The following is a 23,017-nucleotide window of genomic DNA, read 5'->3' on the forward strand; positions in this document are numbered from 1 at the left end:
TCTATGGAAGTCCCGCCTCTACGGTGTTATGTCACTGTTATGCTTATAGCCCTACTATATGTTGCCTCGCATTCATGTCTCTTTCTTCGTGATTAGTAGATTAGCCTCTACGGCATTATGATACTTATCTGAATCTACCTTCATTCTAACCAATGCTTGGTTTTGGGTAGTTAGGCTCCTTTAGACTCGTCGTCGCTTCCTCACCCCTTTCAACTACCTGCTTCAACACTTTTGTATTCTTTGAGTAGTTATCCTTAGTCGATGGAAAGACATACTACAACTCTGCCTCCACCATCATGTTGTGGGGCTCGCGTCAATTTTATTCTCTTTTGCTTCCTTAGTTGTAACGTTCATTTACTCAGCCTTATCCTCTGACTTATCGAGCTTCCTTAATCGAATATGACTTCTAGAGTAGTCCAACTCTCCATCCACTCTTATCATACTTCTGTATGATCAAGTCCCTCCTATAGGACTTACTAAAACTTGCACTTGGAAATCTCTTTTGGTGGTACATAGCCCTAATATGCTGATTATCAAGGCTTTTATTCGATGTAAAATTCGATGCATGCATGTAAAACCCACTTCTGCCATACCATAGCATTCTCTCTTTGAATCTATAGCCTTTCTTGTTGTCATATTATTCAACGAAGTAGAGCTCCAAGTAGCTCCCGATCATACGTCTGTATGATCAAGTCCCTCGTAGGACTTCTCTAGTGTGTATCATATTATCTTGAACTATTTCACCATGATCTCTTACACCATAGTACCTCTTGGTGACATCTCTATTGCATTATGATTTTTGTGAGATGAACTCAGACTATAATATCTTCATATATGACAATTGCCAACATATCGTAAGGCTTCCACCACCTTCGATTGTGTTTGCTTTTGTTGGTACTCAACATTCGTTCACTCATTCTCAGGTCACACCCGGACAAAGCACCATTTTAAGTAGCCCGTCACATTACAACTCTCAAAGTCTACTAATTTCATTGAAATTGGCACGTCATTATCTGGATCCTGGGTCTCTACCCCCTAGCATAAATCCTTCATAGCAACTTGAATGGTATCATTGTGATATATTCTTCAAGAGTACCCGTCTCCACATCCTCTTATCCTGTACTATGACCTTTTAATCCCAACTCTGCCATCATAAGTTAAGTTGCTTAGTTCTTCTATCAAATATTTTATCGAGATAAGATGCATATGTTTCGAAGCTTCCTTCGACTTTCGCACCATATAAAATGAGTTCACTCGTACACCTATGATAGGACATGAACTTTGTTCATTGATTGTTTTTTTTTTTTTTTGCATAAATAAGTCTGCAGGATTTCTGGTTACTATTTCATTAAAATGACGATGAGTTATTAATTACGTGACGATAAAATATCGTTCACACGATGATGAGATATCAATAAGTGAGGTATAGACATTTTCCCAGCCAGCAGCGTCACACAGTCATCCTGACGTGCTAATGCACATGCAACTGGGCATTCATATAGCTTCGTTATCTAAGATTAAGTATACTGCTTCCTCCACCGGTAAAGATACACATATTTCCAGGTCAAAGTATGAGCTGGTGTGGTAAAAGGCAAGCTTCTAAATGCTAAGTACACCACTTAAATTAAGTCTTGGTGATTGATACATGTTAGCGATTTGACTCCCCCTCCCATCCATGCAACAGCTACGTCGTTAGCACATCAGGAAGAGTGGAGTGTGCTCCCAGAATCTTACCGCCCACATCAGGGAAGTTCTCATGCCCCGGCAAGGGACCGACTCTCCCATCTCGCTCCACCTTCACCGGGTACCGCATCAGGTGGCCGTTCATCTCCTTGATCTCAGGGGACGCATAGGACTGCCAATTGAATTCTGCTACTTTATTAACATGTCTGACGCATTCCATGGTATGCGGTTCACGGAAGAGGTCATCCAGCATGCCCAAGTGCTCCGCCCATAGCGACATTCGATATCCATAAACCTGTCAAGACGATCAAATATATTATTACACAAGAGTTTGATTGCAAGCTAGGGGTATCTAAATGCTATTGTATCTTAAAAGTCGATGGCAGTATCACTTATCAAGCAGGCAAAATATGTCAAACTTGAATGTTTGTTGAAGGCATGCTTGCAGCAACCTAGTATTCTTCCACCTGTTGACCTTGGTTGCCATATATGTCAACTTCCTCGTTAATATTCGACTCGACTTAAACAAATCATGCATGATAAAAGAGCAGTATGATCTTTTCCTTCCCTTTCCGATACACAACTACTTGATTGATTACCTCGGATTTTAGATCATACATGGGGATAAGAGATCACAACAACACAAAAGCACTAAAAACTCTTTTTTGAAAGGACAGTACATAGAAATAATGGATACTACCGACCTGTCCACGAGGATGGGTGTGCTTTTCGGCCCACCGGTAATGTGGCTGATAGGCACCCATTGCAATTTCTGTGTCCCTTGAACCCTCCATAGATCTTTGGTTAATGTTTGCAGATCCAATGACTACATATTCATCATCAACAATCATCCCTTTTGAATGCACGTATATCATAAATCTGCGGAATTTTTGAGACAAGCGCTGCGACAATAGAAATATGACTTGTTAGTTCAGTTAAAAAAGAAGTATATAATCATTTTTCTACGCTATAGCAGTCTTAAATAGGTACGGAAGCCTCAGCCAAAACGAGACGCACACCAATTAACTGTTACTCTTGCACGTACCTGTGTGGAATTTTCTGGAGATTGGTTAGCTGGTAATTTTTCCTTTAGAACAGGTTCACACTTGCCAAGACAATAAAAGTTCAAATAATCTTGAGGATGATGACTTTCAGAAAGTCCTTCCTCTTTGAGGGCATCTCCAACAACTTTATACATCATAGACATTGTTTGCCCCTGCAAAGTGAAATTTGAGAATCCATGGCCAATTGCACAGAGAAAAATATCATCACTTATAATGGAGAAGATAACTAAGACAAGCTCTAATCCTTGCCGGAAAATGATAACTCATGCTATAGCTGAATCATATATCGAGTTTGTGAAAAAGAAAACGAAGAAAATTCGTGAAAACATGATACGTGGAAGAATTTATAAGAACGAACCAACCTGCCAGAAGAGTATTTCTTGAACAGCAGCACTAGTAGGAATTCCTTCAGGCCACAATGGTACCACAACATACACTGCAAATCTTTCTTTTGCCTTGATTTTGCTGACAATTTTCAGAGCCAACTCCATAGGTATCAGATTATCAGCACCTGCTTCAAATGTAAAACCAGAAATGACATGATTTCCTCATATTTTCCATCACTAAATGTTTGCACACTGAATTTGGACCATCAGAAGAGATTGTCATAATAGCAAGATAGAAGCCTAGTGCAACCATCAATTAGTAAATTTAACATTTTACCATATTGGTGAATATGCAAGTCAATCTTGCATGAAATAGTATAATATATAAATAACGGTCAAAATTCTTGCATAAAAGGCAGTCTGAGTTTCAGAAGTATCTTAAATGTATATCTCCAAGAAAGAAACTCTGCTACCACTACTTCAAATTCTTAATTAAAAAGTTAAAATACATCTAAGGAGCTTCTCATATAAAAAAAATGGTTATGGTAGATAGTAATCCAAGTATCCAACCATAAAGAGTTTGATGTGCTAAAACAGTAATCTGACTTGATGATAAAGTTCTCTCATAATTCCTTTGCAAGCCATTTGCTTTTGGGAGCCATGAGCATGGTAGTATGATCACAGAATGTCCCTAGACTTTGTTAGTACCCAATGTCGTTAAAGGTTTTATTATCACTTTCCTTCCAGTTTCAACTGCTAGGCAGATCAGCATGTGATGGTCGAGAAAAACAATGGATAATGAAAAATATTGTAGTTAACATGGAATTTTCAATGTTGAAATGTGGTTCAAAGCGCTAACATCAAGATAATTTTTTTTGGTCTAACATCAAGATATGTATGATCCAAATAAAATCATCATCCTACAGCCATCATTTCTCTCTTCTACATGGTTTATTTTGTCTCCCTCAAGAAGTTACATAACACATGCTCGCTTAATATCACACAAACACAGATGGTACATACCTGCATTTTTGTATGATGGCCAATGGTAAGAAGATCCAACAAAATACTGATTCTCTATATATATAAAGTGCTGTGCTGATCTTATTGCCTTCACATATGCACTGTGTATGCTCTTATCTATCTTCAAGTTCTTTGCACAGACAAGATTCTGCAAAAGGAAATACTATTTTAGCATGATTGATCTGCATGAACAAAAAGAAATGCAATCAAAATCAAGAAGAGTTTGTTGTGAATGAGAACAGAGCAACTTTTAGTAGAGGTGACAGGCAACAAGTTATCAAGTAATCAAATTTTAGAAAATCACGAAGGTCCTACATTCTAACCTTTCCCTCTGCTTCGTGTACGTGTTTTGGGAATCCTTTTACTGATCCTGAATCAATTGATCGAAAAATCTGGAAGCAAGTTACAGTTACATCAATATCAAGCCAGAACTAAACCGAAAAACAAGCTTATATTGTAGCTGACCTGCACATGCCAATTTTCAAGATCCTTTTCATCAGAAGTCTCAGTGTCAGATTTGTAGGCAGAAGGGGAGAGAATCCATGAGATTCGTTCAATCTTAATCAAGGCATCATCATGCCAATGTGTGACCTTTCTAAGCTTGAAATCTCTCCATTTTGTAGCTTTCCTCCATCGTTGTTCAAAATTTGTCAGGATGTCGTGTGCAGCAGGACCCTCAACTTTGCAATGTAAATCATGCCATGGCTGCCTTGGGCCTTGGTTGGTACCCTATTTATTTATTCAACATAACATAGAAGCTCAATTGCATACAGGTGAATAAGAAACACCTAAATTTTGTCAACTTAATGAAGGATTAGAAGAAATTCATATTGCAAAGATCCATATTGCAAGTACTTCTCAAAACAAGAAGTTAAATATTTTGGAAAGTCATGAAAGAAGACAAATTGATCCTAAATTTATCAAAGATGAAAATAACAAAGAGATGACAAACATATGTGGATGCTATTAGTGAAGTTGTGGCTTATTGCAGTTCAAGATTGGACTTCTTTTAGAGATAATATTTCAATGGGACCCAAGCAAACAAAAAGCCATGATAATATTCCAATATGAACCTAACAAATATAAACCCACTTTTTCAACAAGCATCTTAAGAACATTATAAAAAAAGGTGGCATTCCTTGCATCGACACAAATTACTGTTGCATATTTATCCTGTAAACTTTAATCTTAATTCCATGGAAAACCGATAAATAACCAATATGCAGGGGACATGCTAATATGAAACAAAACAACAGGAAACAACATTAGAATGAAATGTTGAGACGATAATTTGTCGAAAGCAATGTTTTTAATTTCATATCATTCCGCCTGTACCAGGTAGTATGTACTGGTGCACTAGCGGACCAGCACATGGACCGCTCGCTACTAGTAATACTTTTGGGAGAAGGAAAAGAAATGAATGAACTAAGGGCAATGTTAGTGCAAAGAAAACCTAGAGTTATCCTGATTAATTAAGCATCTTTTGTGAAAGAAACTTTGCTTTTCTTTTGAGAAAAAGAGTTTAGTACAATTATTATTGCCTGCCATCTTTCAAAATGTCATCATCTAGATTACTTATTTTTAAAGCATCATTTACATTTGATAATACCTACATAAAGAACTATTGAAATTATGATATAGCACATCAGTTATGTCAACCAAATATGAAGCTTGTCATATTTGCAATTCTATGTAGAAAGCTAATTGAAATATGTAGAATCAAATTACATTTGTGCAGCAGATTTTCTCTGTTTCTATGTTAAGTTCTTGTATAAGCACAAAAACAAATAAGTTCTGTTAATATCACACGACTAAAAACTATGGAGTTGGATTCCATAACGGATAGAACCATTTTGCAATTACTGACATTCAGTACTTACAGGGAATGTAGGGTTGTGGAAGTCTTTTCCAAAAACAGTATCCAGATCACGGAAGAGCCTGTGTTCAGGTGTGTCATATCTTCCATCACATAAATCAAGTCCACCAATAAAGGCTGATATTTTCCGATTGTTTCCACCTGCTTGAGTGTCAACAATGACACACTTTTGATGGTGTGTAAATAGAGTTCCTACAACCTGACATAAGAAGATCATGTCAATAGCTTCATAATCAGTTATGTAGTCCATAAGTTGAAAAAGCAAAAGGTGACATCTTTTTTACCATCAATCAAGCAAAAACAGACCAAACATTCAGATTAAAAAAATGGATCGCTGCAAGTTTTCTGACAGTTGGTAGAATTTTGCATGCTGATAGACAAGTATCAATTTATAAAAATTGCATTCTCCTACATGTTTTTAGTTTATGAGAAAATTCAATTTTCTCTTCCAACTAATAATTATTTTGCTTGGTATATAAAATACGAGATATCCTCCTAAAATTCATGCAACTTTTTTTCAATTATGATCCTGCAAATGCTTCCTTGAAGAGCCAAATATGCATGAAGTTCATGCAACTGAATACCGTCAGAAGGTACAAAGAATTTTTCTCTAAACCTACAACAGGAAGCAACAACAAAATGCGAAATGAAATTCAACATTTAACTTTCCCTATCAAAACTTTTGAAGTGTATAACAGATTATTCCTCCTCATTAAATACATTGTAAGATTGTGTGTTTATCTCTTATTATACCTAAAAACTCAGATGCATTCGGTTGAACATTCTAAGGATCCATATAGCTTATTAACTGCATATATGTGACAGCTGGTAGCATTACATAGGGCTCCCACCATGAGCCTCCGCATCTACTGCCAAGTGCCAACTTTGCTCTTTTATGAATAACTGGAGTTAAGTGTTTCAAGAGATCGTGGATATTGTTGCTGCTAGAGAAGTAGGTAAATATGCATCTTACTTTTTGTATCTAACAGAATCTGATATGTCTGCAAAGTTGAATCATTTGGTTGCAGCAATGACAAAAATGTAATTTATATATTGTATTTGAATATCGTAAAACAAAGAGAAAAATTCAAAAAAAATTGCATGTTAAGACTAGAGGAATAGGATGAAGGGAAGCAACAATTAGACTTGCAAAAGAAAAAACATGATTATCTACGATGATATTTGATCAACCTATTAGAAGTAGAAAGAACTTTTAATAGGGTTTCATAGGAAGCAAACAATAAAAAGAAAAAGAAAAAAGCCTCACCTGCTGCTTGAATATGCTGAGCTTGTTGCTGGCATAACGAGGGGCCAGTACACAATGTACACTTGAATGCTTAAAAAACTTGCGAGTTTCTTCATCATGCGTATGCATGACACCATCCTGCATTCAACTTTGGGACTTATTAAGTCACATCAAATTCCGTTTGGAGGATTTTAAAGGTTGAAAGTATTGCAAGCTGAGCCGCTTTGTAGATTGAGGTCCTAGGCACAAAAACTAAATTTGATATGTCTTGTTTTATCTATGACGTGCACACAGCAAACAGCGAGAACAATAACAAAATGTTATGATCAGAGGCCAGAAAAAACATATTTTCTCTTTCTTCTCACTATCAGATAAGTGGATTATGAAAAGCTTATGATTCAGGAAACCACTCTGGTAATTGTTATATCCGTAAAGCAAAAGTCTAAACCACAAAATGAAAAGACATCAAACTATAAATTAGTTACCGTTTTCAAAAGAAACTTGTCATGTGATGTTTTGTCATCCCAAATCAACATAACCACACGAACTCCTTCCTGTGTCTTGTACTTCAAAAGCTCCCCAAGTGATAATTCCCCGCCATTTGGCACTGGCTTTGTTGGTTCCCTTATAAGCTTCACTCGGTGATAGACTGACCATCCAATTATGTAGATAAGGTGATGAGCTTCCACGATTGCATGGCAGATGTCCTCCCAACATTTGTTTTGCTCATAAGTCTTCCCCTCATCTAGTGCAATATTAGGCAGCATGTTATCTGGAACATGGGCATCCTGGTAAAGGGTAACACTTCCTTGATTATGAAGAGGGAAGTATGCATTAGGCACACCAGAATAATTTGGACCGGCACCAACTCCATCTTTATACAAAGGATTTTGCTCTATATTTCTGAATTGCAAGGAAAAATGCAGTTCTGGATATGGTTTCGTTGAGTTCCCACTAGGATCAACCACTGGAAACCAACCACTGACTGTTTCTCCCGAGAGTATTTTATCTACTGGAATCACAGCTACTCCAATAAGTTGTGCTCCAAAAACATCATTGTCTTTCACTTGAAACTCAATCTTTGATGCAGGGTGGGCGACTGGCACACGGAAGTGTTCTTCCCATTTTGGATTTTCACTGTTTGGAATTACTCGTGTTTGAGCTATTGTTGCTCCGGATACACAAACAGAAACATAGGGATCACTGGTTATGATTTTGCTCACGCCTCTGTGATTATCAGGTTTCCCACAGGGTACACCACAAGCTCCATACACAGTGAAACATTTTCTCATCCTCTCTGTCATTAAATCCATGTTTGGAAGTGATCTGGCTTCTAAAATCCAGATGTCCAAGTCCCCATGCAAGAACTTGGTGATCCCAGGTGCAGAAGATCCTTTTCCCATTCGATCCAAATCATCAATTCAATCACTAGTCATTGAGAGTGATTTCACGGTAAGCCACCACCACCTGCACATGCTTCACTTTTTTACTGAAAACGAACCACAAGATGGATGAATGAACCATAGTTGTGTATATGTTGATGCTTTACCAAGTACCTTGTAGTTTTCAATCCTCAAATGCAGCAGGTTTTAAGAACCAGGCATGCATATGAAGAATTATATTCTTCTTTGCAACCTTCGTTACCAGTCCACGCTCCGCTGACTCAAATCTGATCAATGCAAATAAAAATCTTCACACATTAAGCATCCACAGGAACAGGGCTTGAAAATTATGTTAAACAATTTTTAAAAAGTTGTCTTTTCATACAAGGACAAAATTCAATGTAGAGGTGACCCAACTTTGCATGACCAGCAACGCCAATGCCAGCAGCTGAGAGAAACAGCATTGCCCAAATACAAAGAAAGGAAGGTCAGTATATCATTCAAGATCCAAGTTGGTGCAACGAACCAATTTACATTGATGAGAAACAACATTGCTCAAATACAAAGTGCATTACGATAATTCAGAACAACTGAGACCATAAGGAATCATCCACCGTTCATACCGTTTAAAACCAACTTCAAAAATTGTGCCATTAACCAAAGAAAATTACGGAAAGATGAACCATTAACAACTAAATAAGATGAAATTGGTCACAAACTGAATGGAAAATGAAGTATAAATAGATTTCAAGAAGGAAACTGTAAAGAACATCGAGGGATCAAAGCAGATGAAGCTCAACAACATCACAATTGAACGTGAACCTGCTTGGTCGGTAAGAAGGTTGTATTTTTCCCGGCTTGGCAGCTTATGGTGTCGCCAAGATCTGCACGTTTCGTAAGTAAATCAGCATGGCGCGGGGAGAGAATACCTGAGTAATCGACACCGGAGCTGGCCAGCAAAGAATTTGAGAGAGAGAGAGAGAGAGAGACTAAATAAAGACCGGTGTTTCACGACGGTGACGAGGCCACTTTGCCGTTGGTGGAGCGGTTACTTCGGCTACAAGGGAGGCGGGAATCCCCATCGCTCAAATCGATCCCTTATACATAGACCACTTACTTACTCGGTCACGTCGGACCAGCTCACCTACCTGCAACACGCCATCGTGGGCCCCACTGCTCCTCCAATCAAACGAAAGGTAGGAGACGGGCAAAGCAGATATTCTCGCCGTCGCGAGCGGCCCACGAAAAGGTTCTCTTCCCAACCAAATCGCAGAACAGTTCCTGAGGAACACCGCGATCGTGAAATGCTTTATTTTAATTCTAATTCTTAATTTATAAAAATAATTTTAAGTTAAGTTTGTTAATAAACATCATGATAATGAAAGTTAGGATGTATCTCTCCAACACTCGACGAGAATTGGATTCTCTATCTCTATCTCATAAAGATTGGTATTTATTCACCGATTGAGACATGACAAGAATTGGAGAGAATCAGGACATCGGTGAAGATAAGTTCGGACCCACCAGTATCAAGCACTTCCATCTGAAGGTGTAATCTGCATGTATCACGCTTAATGATGCGTCCGACACTTGACGACGCCTTTAAGATTCACGCACTAACATCCTATGCACGAACCGAACCACGTGAAGACGAACACACTGGTTAGACTCTTATCTCATTTTATTGGCTATTATTAGAGGTTAAAGTAACATTTGTTTCATGGTACCTCCGCAGCCATTTGCATTGGTGGCAGCTCGACAATCTTCTCGACTACCTTGATGATAACTTTTGGGAGCCTCTGCTTACATATAAAAGCAATGGTTAGCTACCACAAAAGGTACCGGCAATATGATAGGAACTCGTTATATCCACTTGAACACAACAAATATGCACCGTCAGGGAGAAAATTCGAGTAGGATAGCAGTGATTCTTTGTCGCAAGGATTTAGGACAAAGAGAAAAATTACAAATCGTATCAAGTCACAATTTCCAATTAGGTACAAAAATAGAGACGCAGCGCGAATCAATTAAGATGCTTACATTACAAGAATTAGTACATGTCGGAGCTTAAAGTAGAGCATTACCTCAGGCAGTTCTTTGTTTGGCACTTGTTCTTGGTACAATTGTGAGCCTGTAGAGTTCGAACCAAGCATCTACCACTGAGTAACACCATGATCCACTGTTTCTTCAGTATGCTGCTCGGCTGCTGATTTGTCATGGTGTTGGCAGATATATAACACAATCCTACAAGAAAATTTTCATCCAAATAAAGGGGCCTAAGAACTATAGGTATGCAATAGAATTAAAATTGGACAACACAATCCTATGTACTCAGTTCTAAAAGCTGCACTGTGGAGGTGCAATAAGAAAGAAAAAGAAGCAAATAAAGGTATGGGTATATGGATTAGATCCTGTACATAATCTGTTACACGGACCTTGAGAATACAAGTGTGTATATAGGATAGTGGGAAGCATGCTGAATACAAGTGTGTATACAAACTAGAGAGTACATGCTGAAGATTCATATCAGATATGCAGCTTCTAAGTGAATAGACCACCTAAATTATATATTTATCAAATTAATTTGAAAGGGCATTAAACATCAACTAGTAATAGAGCTTCGGGGAGTTGAAAAGAAAATACCCTAACCATCATAACAATGACAAACTTGATTGAAGTGAATCCCGGTCCATAATACTAGACCACATCAAAAGCACAAAAAAATGCTTCTCACTAGCCTGGAACTCTCTTCTAAGTGAGAATACATGCTGAAGATTTGTATCAGATATGCGGCTTCTAGGTGAGCAAACCACCTGAATTAATATATTTATGGAAGTAATTTGAAAGGACATTAAACACCAAGAATTAATAGAGCTTAGAGGAGTTGGAAAAAAAAATATCCTAACCATAATAACAATGCCAAACTTGATTAATCTGAAGCCCTCTCCATAATACTAGCCTGCAACTTTCTCTCAAGGACATGCACCCTGCCTGCAAATCTGGATGCAAAGGCTCTCTAATCTCTCATGTCACACTACGTTGGAAATTTCTCAGCAACATGCATGGGTGTCAAAGCAAGTGACCTGCACAACATGCCACAAGATGTGCCATAAAGACCTGTTTCTCTGAAGGCAGAGAAGCCCTTGCTTGCCATTCTTGTCCAGATAGTAGTACTCTTCTAAACCCTTTTCCCTCAAATTTTCTCCTACTTCAATCACAGTTTCTATGAAGTAATTGATGTGCAGATGCAGCTAAACTAGCACATAATCCATAAGGAATTATCAAGTTTAAGCAACAAATAATAATACGTTGTTGTCAATTTGAGGATTTAGACTAGTATGGAATGATACTCCTAGAAAATGGATCAAGGTTTAAGAATTAAGAGATACACATAAGCTACATATAAGTTACACAATTCACTTATAAAATCATCTTTCCATATGCAGCTATATATGCTCTTCCAGTAACAGATGTATCAAGTTTTCAAGTCTCATTTACCTTATCCAAGGTTGTCATAACCACATATGCAGCCACATGAACAGCATTTCGTATGCAACCCATGTACTTTCATCTTCTGTAATCATGACAGAATCTTCATGTTCAGAAGTGACCATCATAATTACTCCAAAAAAGATACCTACCTACAAGAACAACAATAACAAACCATAATGTCCAACTATTTGGGTCGGCAACATTATTCTTTTGTTGACATTGAGCTTAGAAGACCACAAAAATTATACCTAGCTGCTCTTGCTTTATAATTCTTTCCACTATACTATTTTTTTCAAAGCTCAATCACGAACTACAGCATCTGGTTCCGGTCCTGCTGTCTTCATGTAGCTGATACAGAATGAATGGTCATTACATGAGTGGTACAGAATGCACGGCCCATATATGAGCTAATAAATAACTATTTCTTCTTTCTGGATAACTAAATATGCATCTATAACTTGTGAATTTTCTATCTCGGCCTCTTTCATCATCAAAATCATCGGTGAAAAGATGGAATGAACACCTCATGAAGTTAATGAAGAGCCACATTGAGGTTTGCAAGGTTAGTTTTCCTGTTAGTATCAATGAAGAATCCAAGTGACTTTTCATTTTCATACTGTGAATTTTTTGGCTAGACATGATGATTAACCTGGATGCCCCAATGAACATGTTTTTGCTAGGTAGACTTACATTAAAGACAAATAAAAGGGGAAGTTACAATTGTCTGTAATGGGACTGTGATAAAAGGAGAAGCGAGGTTAAAGAATTAGTAGACTAATATATCACTTCTTCACAGTCTGTACCATTGGATGTTTATAGGAGTTACAGTCGTCCTGGTTGGACATCCGTAGAATATCATCAAGAATGTGCTTCTTTTTTCCTTCTTCTCTGAATGAAACAAAAAAATTAATTAATTAAGTTTCTACAAGTGAAACTAATTAATTAAACAAACCAGAAAGGCTACAATTAGGATATGAATATTTTTGTAGGGAGCAATAGAGAAAAGCAGAATTCTGATGCGATTATGATAAAAGATACCATTTGATGCACTCGCAAGGATGTCTTCTAAAGGACACGCTAATAGCGAAATTTTCACAACAAATTAAAAGATATGGCCTAAAAAACTCAACAACACATCTGACTTGAGATATGTGATCTCAATAAATAGAAAACATCAAAATATACCACAATCACCCCATAGACGCCGTCACTGCCATCACAACAGATATATCATCTCAGCAATCACCAAGAAAAAGAAGGCCAGCCTCAATTCTTGGCATGTAGGAACTATAAACTCATCAAAACTAACACTCTTTAGATCTCGTCAGTATCGGCTAAAGAATTAATCAAAAGAACAAAGAAAACCATAATGAAACATCCACTGAACAAGAGCTCTTGTTCCAAAGCCCCCATAAACACCATGGTGAATCATCAAAGTCTACACCTAAAACATTGGTTTAGTGGTGGTGCACCAAATCTACTTACCAAAGGTTAAAGGTTTGAAGCCTCATCTGATATATTTTATACCTTTAATATTTAATCTGATAGTGATATACCAGATTCACTTACTCAAAACCTCATCCGATATATCTTGAACGTACTAGCTAGCTTAGCTGATAAGGACTTTTACAGCTTATCACAAAGTCTTAGTGCTCAATTTTCGCTTTCGTAACTTATCCTTTGCAAAAAAAAAAAAAAATCATCGTCATCATGAAAGCCCAGGCTATCATGCAATCACCACGTACGCACCATCAACAACCGTCACAACGAAAACAACATCTCAGCAATCATCAAGAAAGAGAATGGTCGCCTTAAGATCCTTAATCTCAAGTCATCTAAAACGAGGCATGCGATATTTTCAGTAGAACCTACGGAATCCAACAAAGAAATCCATGAACACGAAACCCACCTTACGAGCGCTCTTGCTCAAGATCTCCCGTTAAGATCATTTCGAACTGCAAGATCCTCGAATTGTAAACAAATCGCACAAAGGGACCTGCGTTAATTGGTCAGAGAGGGAGACGAACCTGGACTGCGTCGAGGGCCGAGGCTTTGAAATCGAGAACCCAGGTGATTGGACCAACGAGGGCGGAAACAAAGATCGAGGCGCCGATGACGGAGGGGACGCCTCCACCATCCTCATGAAACCGCAGCTCCTCCGCCAGCCCCTCTTCTATCGAGGAAGCTGAGGGAGGAAGAAGCAGAGACCATAGCCAGGTCATGGCTTGAACAAGAGGATGCGTCGAGAGGAATCGGGCTTTATACTTGGGGTCCTGCTTCCAAACGGGTTCGGATCCTCCTCGCTTGTAACCGCCACGCTGATCAGGAACCGAAAATCTAACGATCCAGAAGAGTTCTATTTCCCGACGAACCTATTTCTAACGGTCCAGATTTAAGCTTGCTACCGAGATATAGCATATTTTTGAAAGAAACCCCCGCTCTTTTGAACGCCGCCAACAAGAAATGGGAGCGGCACTTTATATTCAAATTTTCATTTAAAATCAGCCGTTAATATATAAGTTCAGATAACAAACCTGAATCAAATTGAAATTATTGGGCAGGATCCTAATTTTGGACCCCAAAACACCCTTGGTGGATCGGGTAACAAACTTTAATGTAAGATCCTATCAACACTAAGGGATCGGAGCTCGACCATGTGCCGTTGATGGCTCACGTAGCCAGAGACTTGGAGCCTATCGAATTTATCCTAGGGTTAAAATCCAAGACAAATTCAAGAAAATACGAAGTTACAAAGTCGCCACACTGAACAACTCTGGGCACTGATCTACTATGCTCCAGTTCTGATCACACTACTGGAGGATTTCTTCTTTGTTTTCTTTGGGTGCAATCATCAGAGGAACTTCTCTAAAACACATTATATATTGAAAGTAAACAGTTTAAAGGGGCTTGTTTTATTTGGTATCAAAGATCAAACCAAAAGCAACAACCAAAGCCACAAGAAAGCCTTAACGCAAGACAAAAGGTCTTTCCAGGTAACATCGAAGAATTCCTCAACCATAATGTTCTTTACTTCTCCTCCTGTCAAGAAAAATAAATTAAGTACCAGAGCATTAGCATGCTAGATAGAAAAATGTATCAATAGTTTACACACTGCAGAAAGATGAGGATAATGATGTTGATCAAATGACAGGAAAGAGCATACAAGCAAACATTTTGTATGGTTAAAATTTACGACTACATTGTGGAGGATGCTACCTTGTGAATGACCAAGCGAACAATATAATAAATGCATCATAACATGCCAGGAACTTATTCAACAGAACACCAGTAGGTCCTTGTTAGCATGGTCATGACAATTTATAACATGGTCACACATTATATTCGGACTTCAAGCAGGCCGGCCATCGAGCCTTTGAGTGGGGAATACTGTGATACACCAATTTAGCCTAAGGCTAGATAGACCTACTGTTATTAACTTGGGCTTAATAACTTTTTGGTTCACATGGTTCAAATCTACGAGTCAATGGATCAGTTTTCTCATGAGACCAACTCGTGATGATTCTTGTTTGATCATAGCCCACTTCTAACTAAGACCAAGCTGATTTAGACCTCTTTTAGGAGATTTACGTTGATTCTAGTATATTCTAGTGAGTTTTGATTGACTCAACAGACCTAGTAGTTTTTGGTCAATTCTGAATGATACAAATTAACATACACCAAACTTGATCAAACTCAGCAAGACCAATTTCAACCAACTCTGCTCTAACAGTTTATTTAGTTGTACCAATAATCTGATCTCAATCTCAATTTTTCATCGTCAATCCCCAATTGATTATATGATCTACCAAATCTTGAAAACTGATTCCAATCACAGTTCCAGTGTTAATCCCAAATTTATGTGATCTACCAAAAGGTAATAGTACTTGATGTGGGTCCATATGACTGGACTGTAAAAGTGGGGAAGAAATCAAGTTCACATCGCCATCTGTAAGTCATAAGAAAGCTCTTATCATGTAAGAATTATGTTTTAATAATATAAACTTAGTTCCTTTCTGCAACATGAAGTGTAGCTTCATGGTAACCATATGCAACTAATAGAAGATAGGGTTACACCAAAAAAGCAAATGTTCACTATTCAACTAATGGGTGGTACCATCCTTCATCCATAAAATTAACCAGAGATATCAAGAAAATAACTAACTAAAGTAGGTTATGGCAGATTCAGCCACAGGCTAATATTACAAATGCACAAGGAATAAAATACAACATACTTGAGAAAGAGAAGGGAAAGGCGAAATCCTCTGTGGCCGCTTTGGTGAAGAACCATTGAGAATGTAAGAACATTCAGTATATGCAGCTCCAATTCCAACACCAGCACCAAAAGCTACAGATGCCCATCGTGTAGTTCGACTCCCTAAGGTGGTAATATTGCAAGAAAGAAAACATCATTAAGCAAAAATATCAGACGAATTAAAGAAAGTCAAACAATTAACCAGAATATGTAATATACTCAATAGTAGTTAGCACCTAACTTAATTTCTCTTATTTAGTTATTTCCCTTAGAATTACTAGTTAGCTTGCTGATATGAATACTGACAAAATATTTCGTTTAATTTTCTACAGAATTCTTAAACCTTCTAAGAATTTGTAAACAGTTGAACACCTATCCTATCACATAGCATAGCCGAATTTTCTCAATGAGAAATAAATGATCAAAAGAAGTAGCCCTCGCCCATCAAATTCCAATCAATGCTGCAAATGTCACAAGAAACCACAATATTTTGTTATGGAACCCCTATCCATCATAATCACGTGTATTATAGAAATATCAAAGGAAGGTTCTATTCAACAAATCCTAATCTCAAATGAACGCATACACGAAAGACCTGAACAAATGGATGAACCAAGAGATTCTAAAACAGAACCAAGAAAGGATCTGGCCAATAAATTCAGTGCCAAAGTATAGATTAAGAGAACACAGGTCAACTGAAAGCAATAACATTTAACCAAATCTAACATCTGCATCCAAAAGATGATCAAAGCACCACTTTAAACCAAAAAGATCATATAGGGCTCAGCGACAGGGAGAGAGAGCGAGGTGCGAAGGCTCACGGAAGAAGAGAAGGGCGGCCGAGGCACCAGCGACGGAGGAGTAGACGAGGCGGCGGATGGAGAGGTCGAGGCAGGCGTCCAACTTCGGATCCAAGTCGTAGCCCCGAAGCGAAGGCGCATCCTTCTTCTCACTGACGCTAACACTGCCGCCTCCTCCTGCGGCCTCTTCAGCCATCGCTGATGCCAGAGCAAAGAAAACGGGGAAAGTAGGGTTTATAGATCGGTGAGGATCAAAATAAGGAGACGAGAAAGCAAAGAGGTATCGGGTGGGATCAATACAATCCGAATCCGAATCCAATATGGAAATAAGAGGTCCGGAACATGGATACCATCGTAGAAATCGGGTAAGATCAACATACGACCCGAGTCCGAGCTCAAGAAAGAACGAAAGGTTCCGAATGTGGATCCAATAGAAGGGAAGAACAAAAAGTGTAGAGATCGGGTTGGGACAAAGTGAGACCAGAGAGAGCTCCAAGGCTTTTCTTATCGGGTCGGATCCAACATGAGGAGAGCGAAGAGAAGCAATGAACAGCTTTTGTCATTTAACTCTCCTCATCAATATTAGTTGTCCTCAAAGCCGAGTCGACAAATCTTGCTGAAGCCGGCCTCCGCCACCGTTCCTGCTCCATAGATACATAGCCAACAACAAAAGATATGACAGTCAAACGTTTACAAGTAGATAGACTAGTAAACAAATCCAAGAAAACCAATCAATAGCTCACCGGTAAGACACATGATCGACACTTCAACGTCACATGAACAACATACATCGACACATCACTGTCATGTGAATAATATAGCATTGACATTCAGATGACGCGAGGAAGCTGATCCGATCGGAGGAAGCTGGTCTCCACCGCTGTTCCTACTCCCTCGATACATGGTCGACAAAAGATTTCACAGTCAATGTTTACGAAAAGATAACATTAGTAAGAGGATGCTTCAACAGAAAGACTTGTTTGCTTCAAAGATGCCAATGCACATGAATGATCTCATTGTGTTTCAATTCAAAAAGATATCGGATGAGTCGAAAAATACAAAAGAATTCTGCAAAAGCTTTCTTTTAGAGGATACACGAGTTTAATACAGACTTACAACAGTAAACAGTAATGCATCTTTCCTCAACTGTTTGTTTGCATATCTAATGGGTTACACCAGCAGCCATGGATGCAGAACTACTTGTTGGTTTCTTATCGATCACTGAAGACAATGCCTTGTCTATTTCAGCAAACACATCTTCCTTGACAACACTTCCATTTATCTGCAGTAACACCCAAAACCTGATGTCAAGTATGCTGCATTCATCAAACACAATAGCAACCAATTGATGCCACATATCGTGCTTAGGCACAGTAAAGATCTATCTAAATTGACTTGCTCTGAGTTTGAAAAGTAATTCACATCCACCAAAATATATGACAAAGCAGCATATCTTGCACTTCAATTGGGAACACTGGCAACCGAAAGAGTTAAGATAATGCCATTTATGGCCTCCAAAATTATGCAAAAGGTCAGTGTAAAAAAGCAAGATAAACAATTACATAAATGCAAGTGTTTAAAGTGACTATGAAAAAACCGGTTTCAAAAAACATTAAAGTAGCCCCAAGGCCCCCAACAAGCGGTTCTACAATTTTGTTCAATAAATTTAAACTGAGCTCAAGCAGAAGCTCAAGGCAGTAAATACATCTTAATAGGGTAACATGAGGCACTGGCCCTGCTAATTTACTGAAGCAGATTGGTTTACATATTAAATCCACTTTTGCCATGGAAGTCATGTTTCAGAGTTGCATGAATCGCAATCATTATTCTCCAGCCTAGCCAGAATGGAGACCACATACATCTAGAACTGAGGTAGTTTAAGACAATATACACATCCGATCATTAAGATGCCTTGGTGCAGCAACATATCAGTTATCACTGTGCTTAAAGCACCTCCAGACATGTCGAAGGGGTAATCCCATATATTTGGCCACTTTTCAATTATTGACACATCTCACACCAAATATAGCAAGATATGGAGCCTTGGGCAACCAATTTCAGAGACCTTTTAATACACCAACTAGGAATAATAGACCAGAGAATAGGTAGTGTATTTATTAAACCAGCCATGGATACCATGCTTCCTGCATAAAATGTTTCTTGAAATTAGAAATTTCACTTATTAACTACCCTTTTGCTTTTTCTCTTTTCAAAAGGTGGCGTGACTATATTAGTTTATCATCTATTTGATCAATAAAGCAAATAAATATAGTGTAAGAGACAGGAATCAATTTGAACATCATGTCTAAATTGTTTGATCGTATTACAATCATCCCTTTAGAATTGGTTGCCCAGTTGAATGTATGACTTGCTTTATTTCAACAGCAACAGATAATAAATCGTAACTGATTAGAGTTGGCTCCATACAAATTACAGATAATAAATCGTAACTGAGTAAGAGAGCAAAGCAGGAGGGCATGTGCATACAAATTCAAGTGTCCACTGTGCCTACTTGATTGAATAAATGATGGATCAAGAAAGTGACATACCCTGACTGTAATGTCTTCATACGTTGCAAGTACAGCTTCAACATTCTGGTGATGAGTCTGCAATCTCAACTTTACCTATATTTACAAAAAGGATTATAAAAAATGCTATGGATTAGAGATCCGTCCCAAAATTGAATTATTTGACAACTGAAATCACATGAACTAATGTAAGTACTGATGAGAGATGAAAATTTTGAACTTCAGAAGAAGCTCCAGGAATCCAACCAAAGATATTCTCAGTAAAATACCTTCTCTTCAGTATCATCAAAACGCTGTGTAAGCCTTGCAGCAATTTCTTCATTCTCAGGTGGAGAGTACTTTAGGTGGTATATTTTTCCAGTAACAGGATCAAGCCTTCTGCCAACCACTCGCTCGACAAGGTCTTCTTCAGAAACCTGTGTTAAGTAGATGTTATGCATTTTATCCCTCTGATTGACCAATGAAACTTAAAGTTATAATAAGAAAACTGTATTAGGGGCTGATAGAAAAGATGAGACACTCAGATATATTTCTCATTTGAAAGGATACGTTTGGAATTTTCTTTTTCTTACTCTCTCCTGAATCCAAACTGCAGGAGTGAATATCAAAACGTAGGTCAGCAAAAGTATTTCATATAAACCTTGGAAATTTTTCCTATGACATAACCAAAGTGAATAAGGCTCCATCAATCTCACATCATTTATGTAAACAATCTTGAAATTTTTTAGCATTACCTAATCTAAACAAACTTAAAATGAATAAATTTTAGATGGATAGAACCTCATGTTAGAATGTCCTTGAAAACCAGGTTCAATTCAGAAGCAACCTAGGCAAGACAAAGAAAATTAACTCTCATGCAACCCTAACAATCCTCAGTATTTTAATATTTAATCAAAAGAAACATGAATATGGAGCATTCGAAACTTCATGGGATAACAATAGAACACTCTTTCCTAGGAATGAGGATTCTTTGTTTTTTGGTGCTCTGTTGCAGGTAAGATGTCAACAAGGAGGGATATACAGTAGAAATCTATATGCAGTTAACAAAGTAAAAAATATACATCAGTAAGGAGGAATTCTCACTTCCAAAAGAATAAAAATGTCAGGCCGGATTCCAAGATCTTCTAAAGCTTTTGCTTGTGAGAAACTTCTTGGGTATCCATCTAAAAGCCAACCATTTTCTTGAGCATCTGGTTGGAGAAGGCGTTCTTTCACCATCTGTTATCAACAGTACCACAACAGTGACCTTAAGAGTCACATTACTAGAAAAAAAATGGCACAGGATCCAGTGACCAGTTGCATACCATGACAACAATTTCATCAGGGACTAACATCCCTTTCTCCATGTACTCTTTGGCAATCTTCCCCTTTTCAGTCCCAGATGCAATTTCTGCCCTAAGCAAATCCCCTGCAGCTATATGAACCAACCCATACTGCATATGCAAGCATTACCTGAATCAATCTACTTCTCTTTGCATGCAGTTCAAAAGCATAGGGCTAGACTCATCATTGGAGAAAGGGGCCACGAAGTATTTAATAAAATCTAGTTCAAGAGTATTCAAAAAAAAAAAAATAGTGTTTAAGAAGATTGCTTAATTTTAGGGAAAGTTATAAGCAAAGCAATTGAAAGATGACCTTTAGAAACAAATGAACAAATGGATTTTAAACAGCATAACATCTATATTGCGAAATAGAAATAACGATAACTGAAGAAAAGTAATCAAAACAGACATGGACTCAAAAAAAACTACACAAGCAACAGTTCTTAAAACAATATGCTACGCAAAGCCATGAATGAGACGTCATAATCTACTTATAACAACAAATATCTGTAAGATGGACGCTGCCAGCCTTTAATTTGTCATACTTGTTGCATGATTCCAGCGTATGTTTCTACTACTATGCATTCGAGCGGAAACTAAGTTCTGCGTAGACAAGTAGTAAGCTGTAAAGAGAAATCAGCGGTACTGAAAGCTAGAATCTTGCACCTACCTTCTTCTTGATGAGCTCGCATTGTGTTCCCTTCCCAGATGCAGGAGCTCCGGATATCATAACCTTCAAGGGCTCCTCAGTTTTCACGGCCGCTACAATCTGAACACAAATTTAACAAAATATAGGAGAGCATATTATCAGGAAAAGAAATATCTTCGATCGACCCCAAAAAAAATCATATGAAGATCCTATCTTTTTCCCTCAGAGACGACGCATATGGATCCGGAGTGGAATAATTATCCCTAATTTTTAATTAGATACCCCATGTTTTTTGTCCCTGACAAATCATGCACATCCAACGGAGTAAAAATGAAATCGAAATTTGATGCCAAATCCTAAAGAACGCACTGTTGACGTCAAAACCAATCCGAAACATTCAGGATCAAACAAATTCAAATCTCGAGTACAGACCGTGGCTGACTGCTCCGCGACGGCTGACGGATTCCGCAGTGGCCGTGAGGAAAATTGGCGACCCTTGTTGATTCGGCAACGGAGAGCTGTTCTCGATGTCTCCAAGGACTGGGAGAAGATGACGGCTCTGACCGAATTGGGCGTGGGAGGTGAGAGAGCCGGGGGAGGACCGGGCTTTGCAGCTTGTGTAGCCGTCACGGAGGGGAGTGCCAAAGAAGCCATGGTCTCTCCGCCCTCCTCTTCGGCGCACAGGAGACGAATCGGGGGGATGCCGACGGTGAAGTGCTGCTGCTCACCATAAATTGCTGCCCGGACTTCACCGTGACGAATCTCACCGTACAATTTGAACAGGAGATTTGTGCAAAATATTGACATCTTTGATGAAAATATTGATGGTGTTGATTCTTTCCCATCGATGCCGCAGTAACGCAGTTGATATGATTGAAATTAGTTTATTGTACAAAGTAATAGATTTCATGTTCGAAGTCACGTTTGAACACCATATATATTATTTAATATAATTAAAAAAATATTTTTTTAAAAAAAATATTTATCTGATTAAGTTGCCGAATCTATTTATCTGACAACTTAGTCAGATAAATATTTTTAAAAATGTTTTAAAAAAATAATTGATGAAATAATTATTAATTGAATTGTCTCGTCAATTAATAAGATCATAGATTTATTTTTATAAAAAATAAAATAGAGTGAATTTTAAAAAATCAATTGCTCCAACGACATGCTTCTTTAACATTTTGAGAATGACTCGGTTGGTGTCCTTAACGAGATATTAGTATGAAGATGAGCTACCAAACTAAACCTTAGTTGAACTCCATAGGATTGACAAAACTCTTTGAATTTCATATTATTGAATTAAATTTTATTATCCGATGATGATTCTCAGAATTCTAAAACAAGTAATGATATTCTTCCATACAAATC

At 38.0% G+C, this 23,017-nt stretch overlaps 3 protein-coding genes and 1 long non-coding RNA gene across 6 annotated transcripts; all 4 read right to left on the reverse strand.

The window, feature by feature from the left end:
• Positions 1-1,464: 1,464 nt before the first annotated feature.
• Positions 1,465-9,822, reverse strand: LOC135586534 (phospholipase D delta-like). Of its 3 annotated transcripts, none has more exons than XM_065193183.1 (13): positions 9,530-9,822; positions 8,986-9,048; positions 8,775-8,887; positions 7,704-8,685; positions 7,240-7,356; positions 5,977-6,171; positions 4,562-4,825; positions 4,420-4,488; positions 4,097-4,244; positions 3,110-3,258; positions 2,729-2,899; positions 2,388-2,585; positions 1,465-1,978 (listed from the first exon to the last, which is right to left on the reverse strand). In XM_065193183.1, exons 4-13 carry the CDS (start codon positions 8,619-8,621, stop codon positions 1,685-1,687), a joined length of 2,523 nt encoding a protein of 840 aa, XP_065049255.1. In that variant the 5' UTR covers positions 8,622-8,685; positions 8,775-8,887; positions 8,986-9,048; positions 9,530-9,822; the 3' UTR covers positions 1,465-1,684. The 3 variants fall into 3 exon arrangements, with proteins under 3 accessions (XP_065049255.1, XP_065049256.1, XP_065049254.1); XM_065193184.1 differs by having other exon boundaries at positions 9,018-9,048; positions 9,423-9,822; XM_065193182.1 differs by having other exon boundaries at positions 9,423-9,822.
• Positions 9,823-10,598: 776 nt separating this feature from the next.
• On the reverse strand, positions 10,599-14,113 carry LOC135679434 (uncharacterized). The gene is made up of 4 exons (XR_010515258.1): positions 12,896-14,113; positions 12,341-12,440; positions 12,099-12,241; positions 10,599-10,844 (listed from the first exon to the last, which is right to left on the reverse strand). It is a non-coding gene; the product is annotated as an uncharacterized LOC135679434 (long non-coding RNA).
• An 840-nt stretch (positions 14,114-14,953) lies between these two features.
• On the reverse strand, positions 14,954-17,417 carry LOC135679433 (MICOS complex subunit MIC10-like). The gene is made up of 3 exons (XM_065193186.1): positions 17,166-17,417; positions 16,325-16,467; positions 14,954-15,131 (listed from the first exon to the last, which is right to left on the reverse strand). The coding sequence occupies exons 1-3, from the start codon at positions 17,338-17,340 to the stop codon at positions 15,120-15,122; spliced, it is 330 nt and encodes a 109-aa protein (XP_065049258.1). The 5' UTR covers positions 17,341-17,417; the 3' UTR covers positions 14,954-15,119.
• Positions 17,418-18,106: 689 nt separating this feature from the next.
• On the reverse strand, positions 18,107-22,465 carry LOC135679431 (adenylate kinase, chloroplastic-like). Its single transcript, XM_065193185.1, has 7 exons — positions 22,076-22,465; positions 21,665-21,763; positions 20,977-21,105; positions 20,756-20,890; positions 19,942-20,088; positions 19,694-19,768; positions 18,107-18,426 (listed from the first exon to the last, which is right to left on the reverse strand). The coding sequence occupies exons 1-7, from the start codon at positions 22,448-22,450 to the stop codon at positions 18,307-18,309; spliced, it is 1,080 nt and encodes a 359-aa protein (XP_065049257.1). The 5' UTR covers positions 22,451-22,465; the 3' UTR covers positions 18,107-18,306.
• Between the last annotated feature and the right edge of the window lie 552 nt (positions 22,466-23,017).

Source organism: Musa acuminata, chromosome BXJ1-7, assembly GCF_036884655.1.
Source record: "Musa acuminata AAA Group cultivar baxijiao chromosome BXJ1-7, Cavendish_Baxijiao_AAA, whole genome shotgun sequence".
NCBI lineage: Eukaryota > Viridiplantae > Streptophyta > Magnoliopsida > Zingiberales > Musaceae > Musa > Musa acuminata.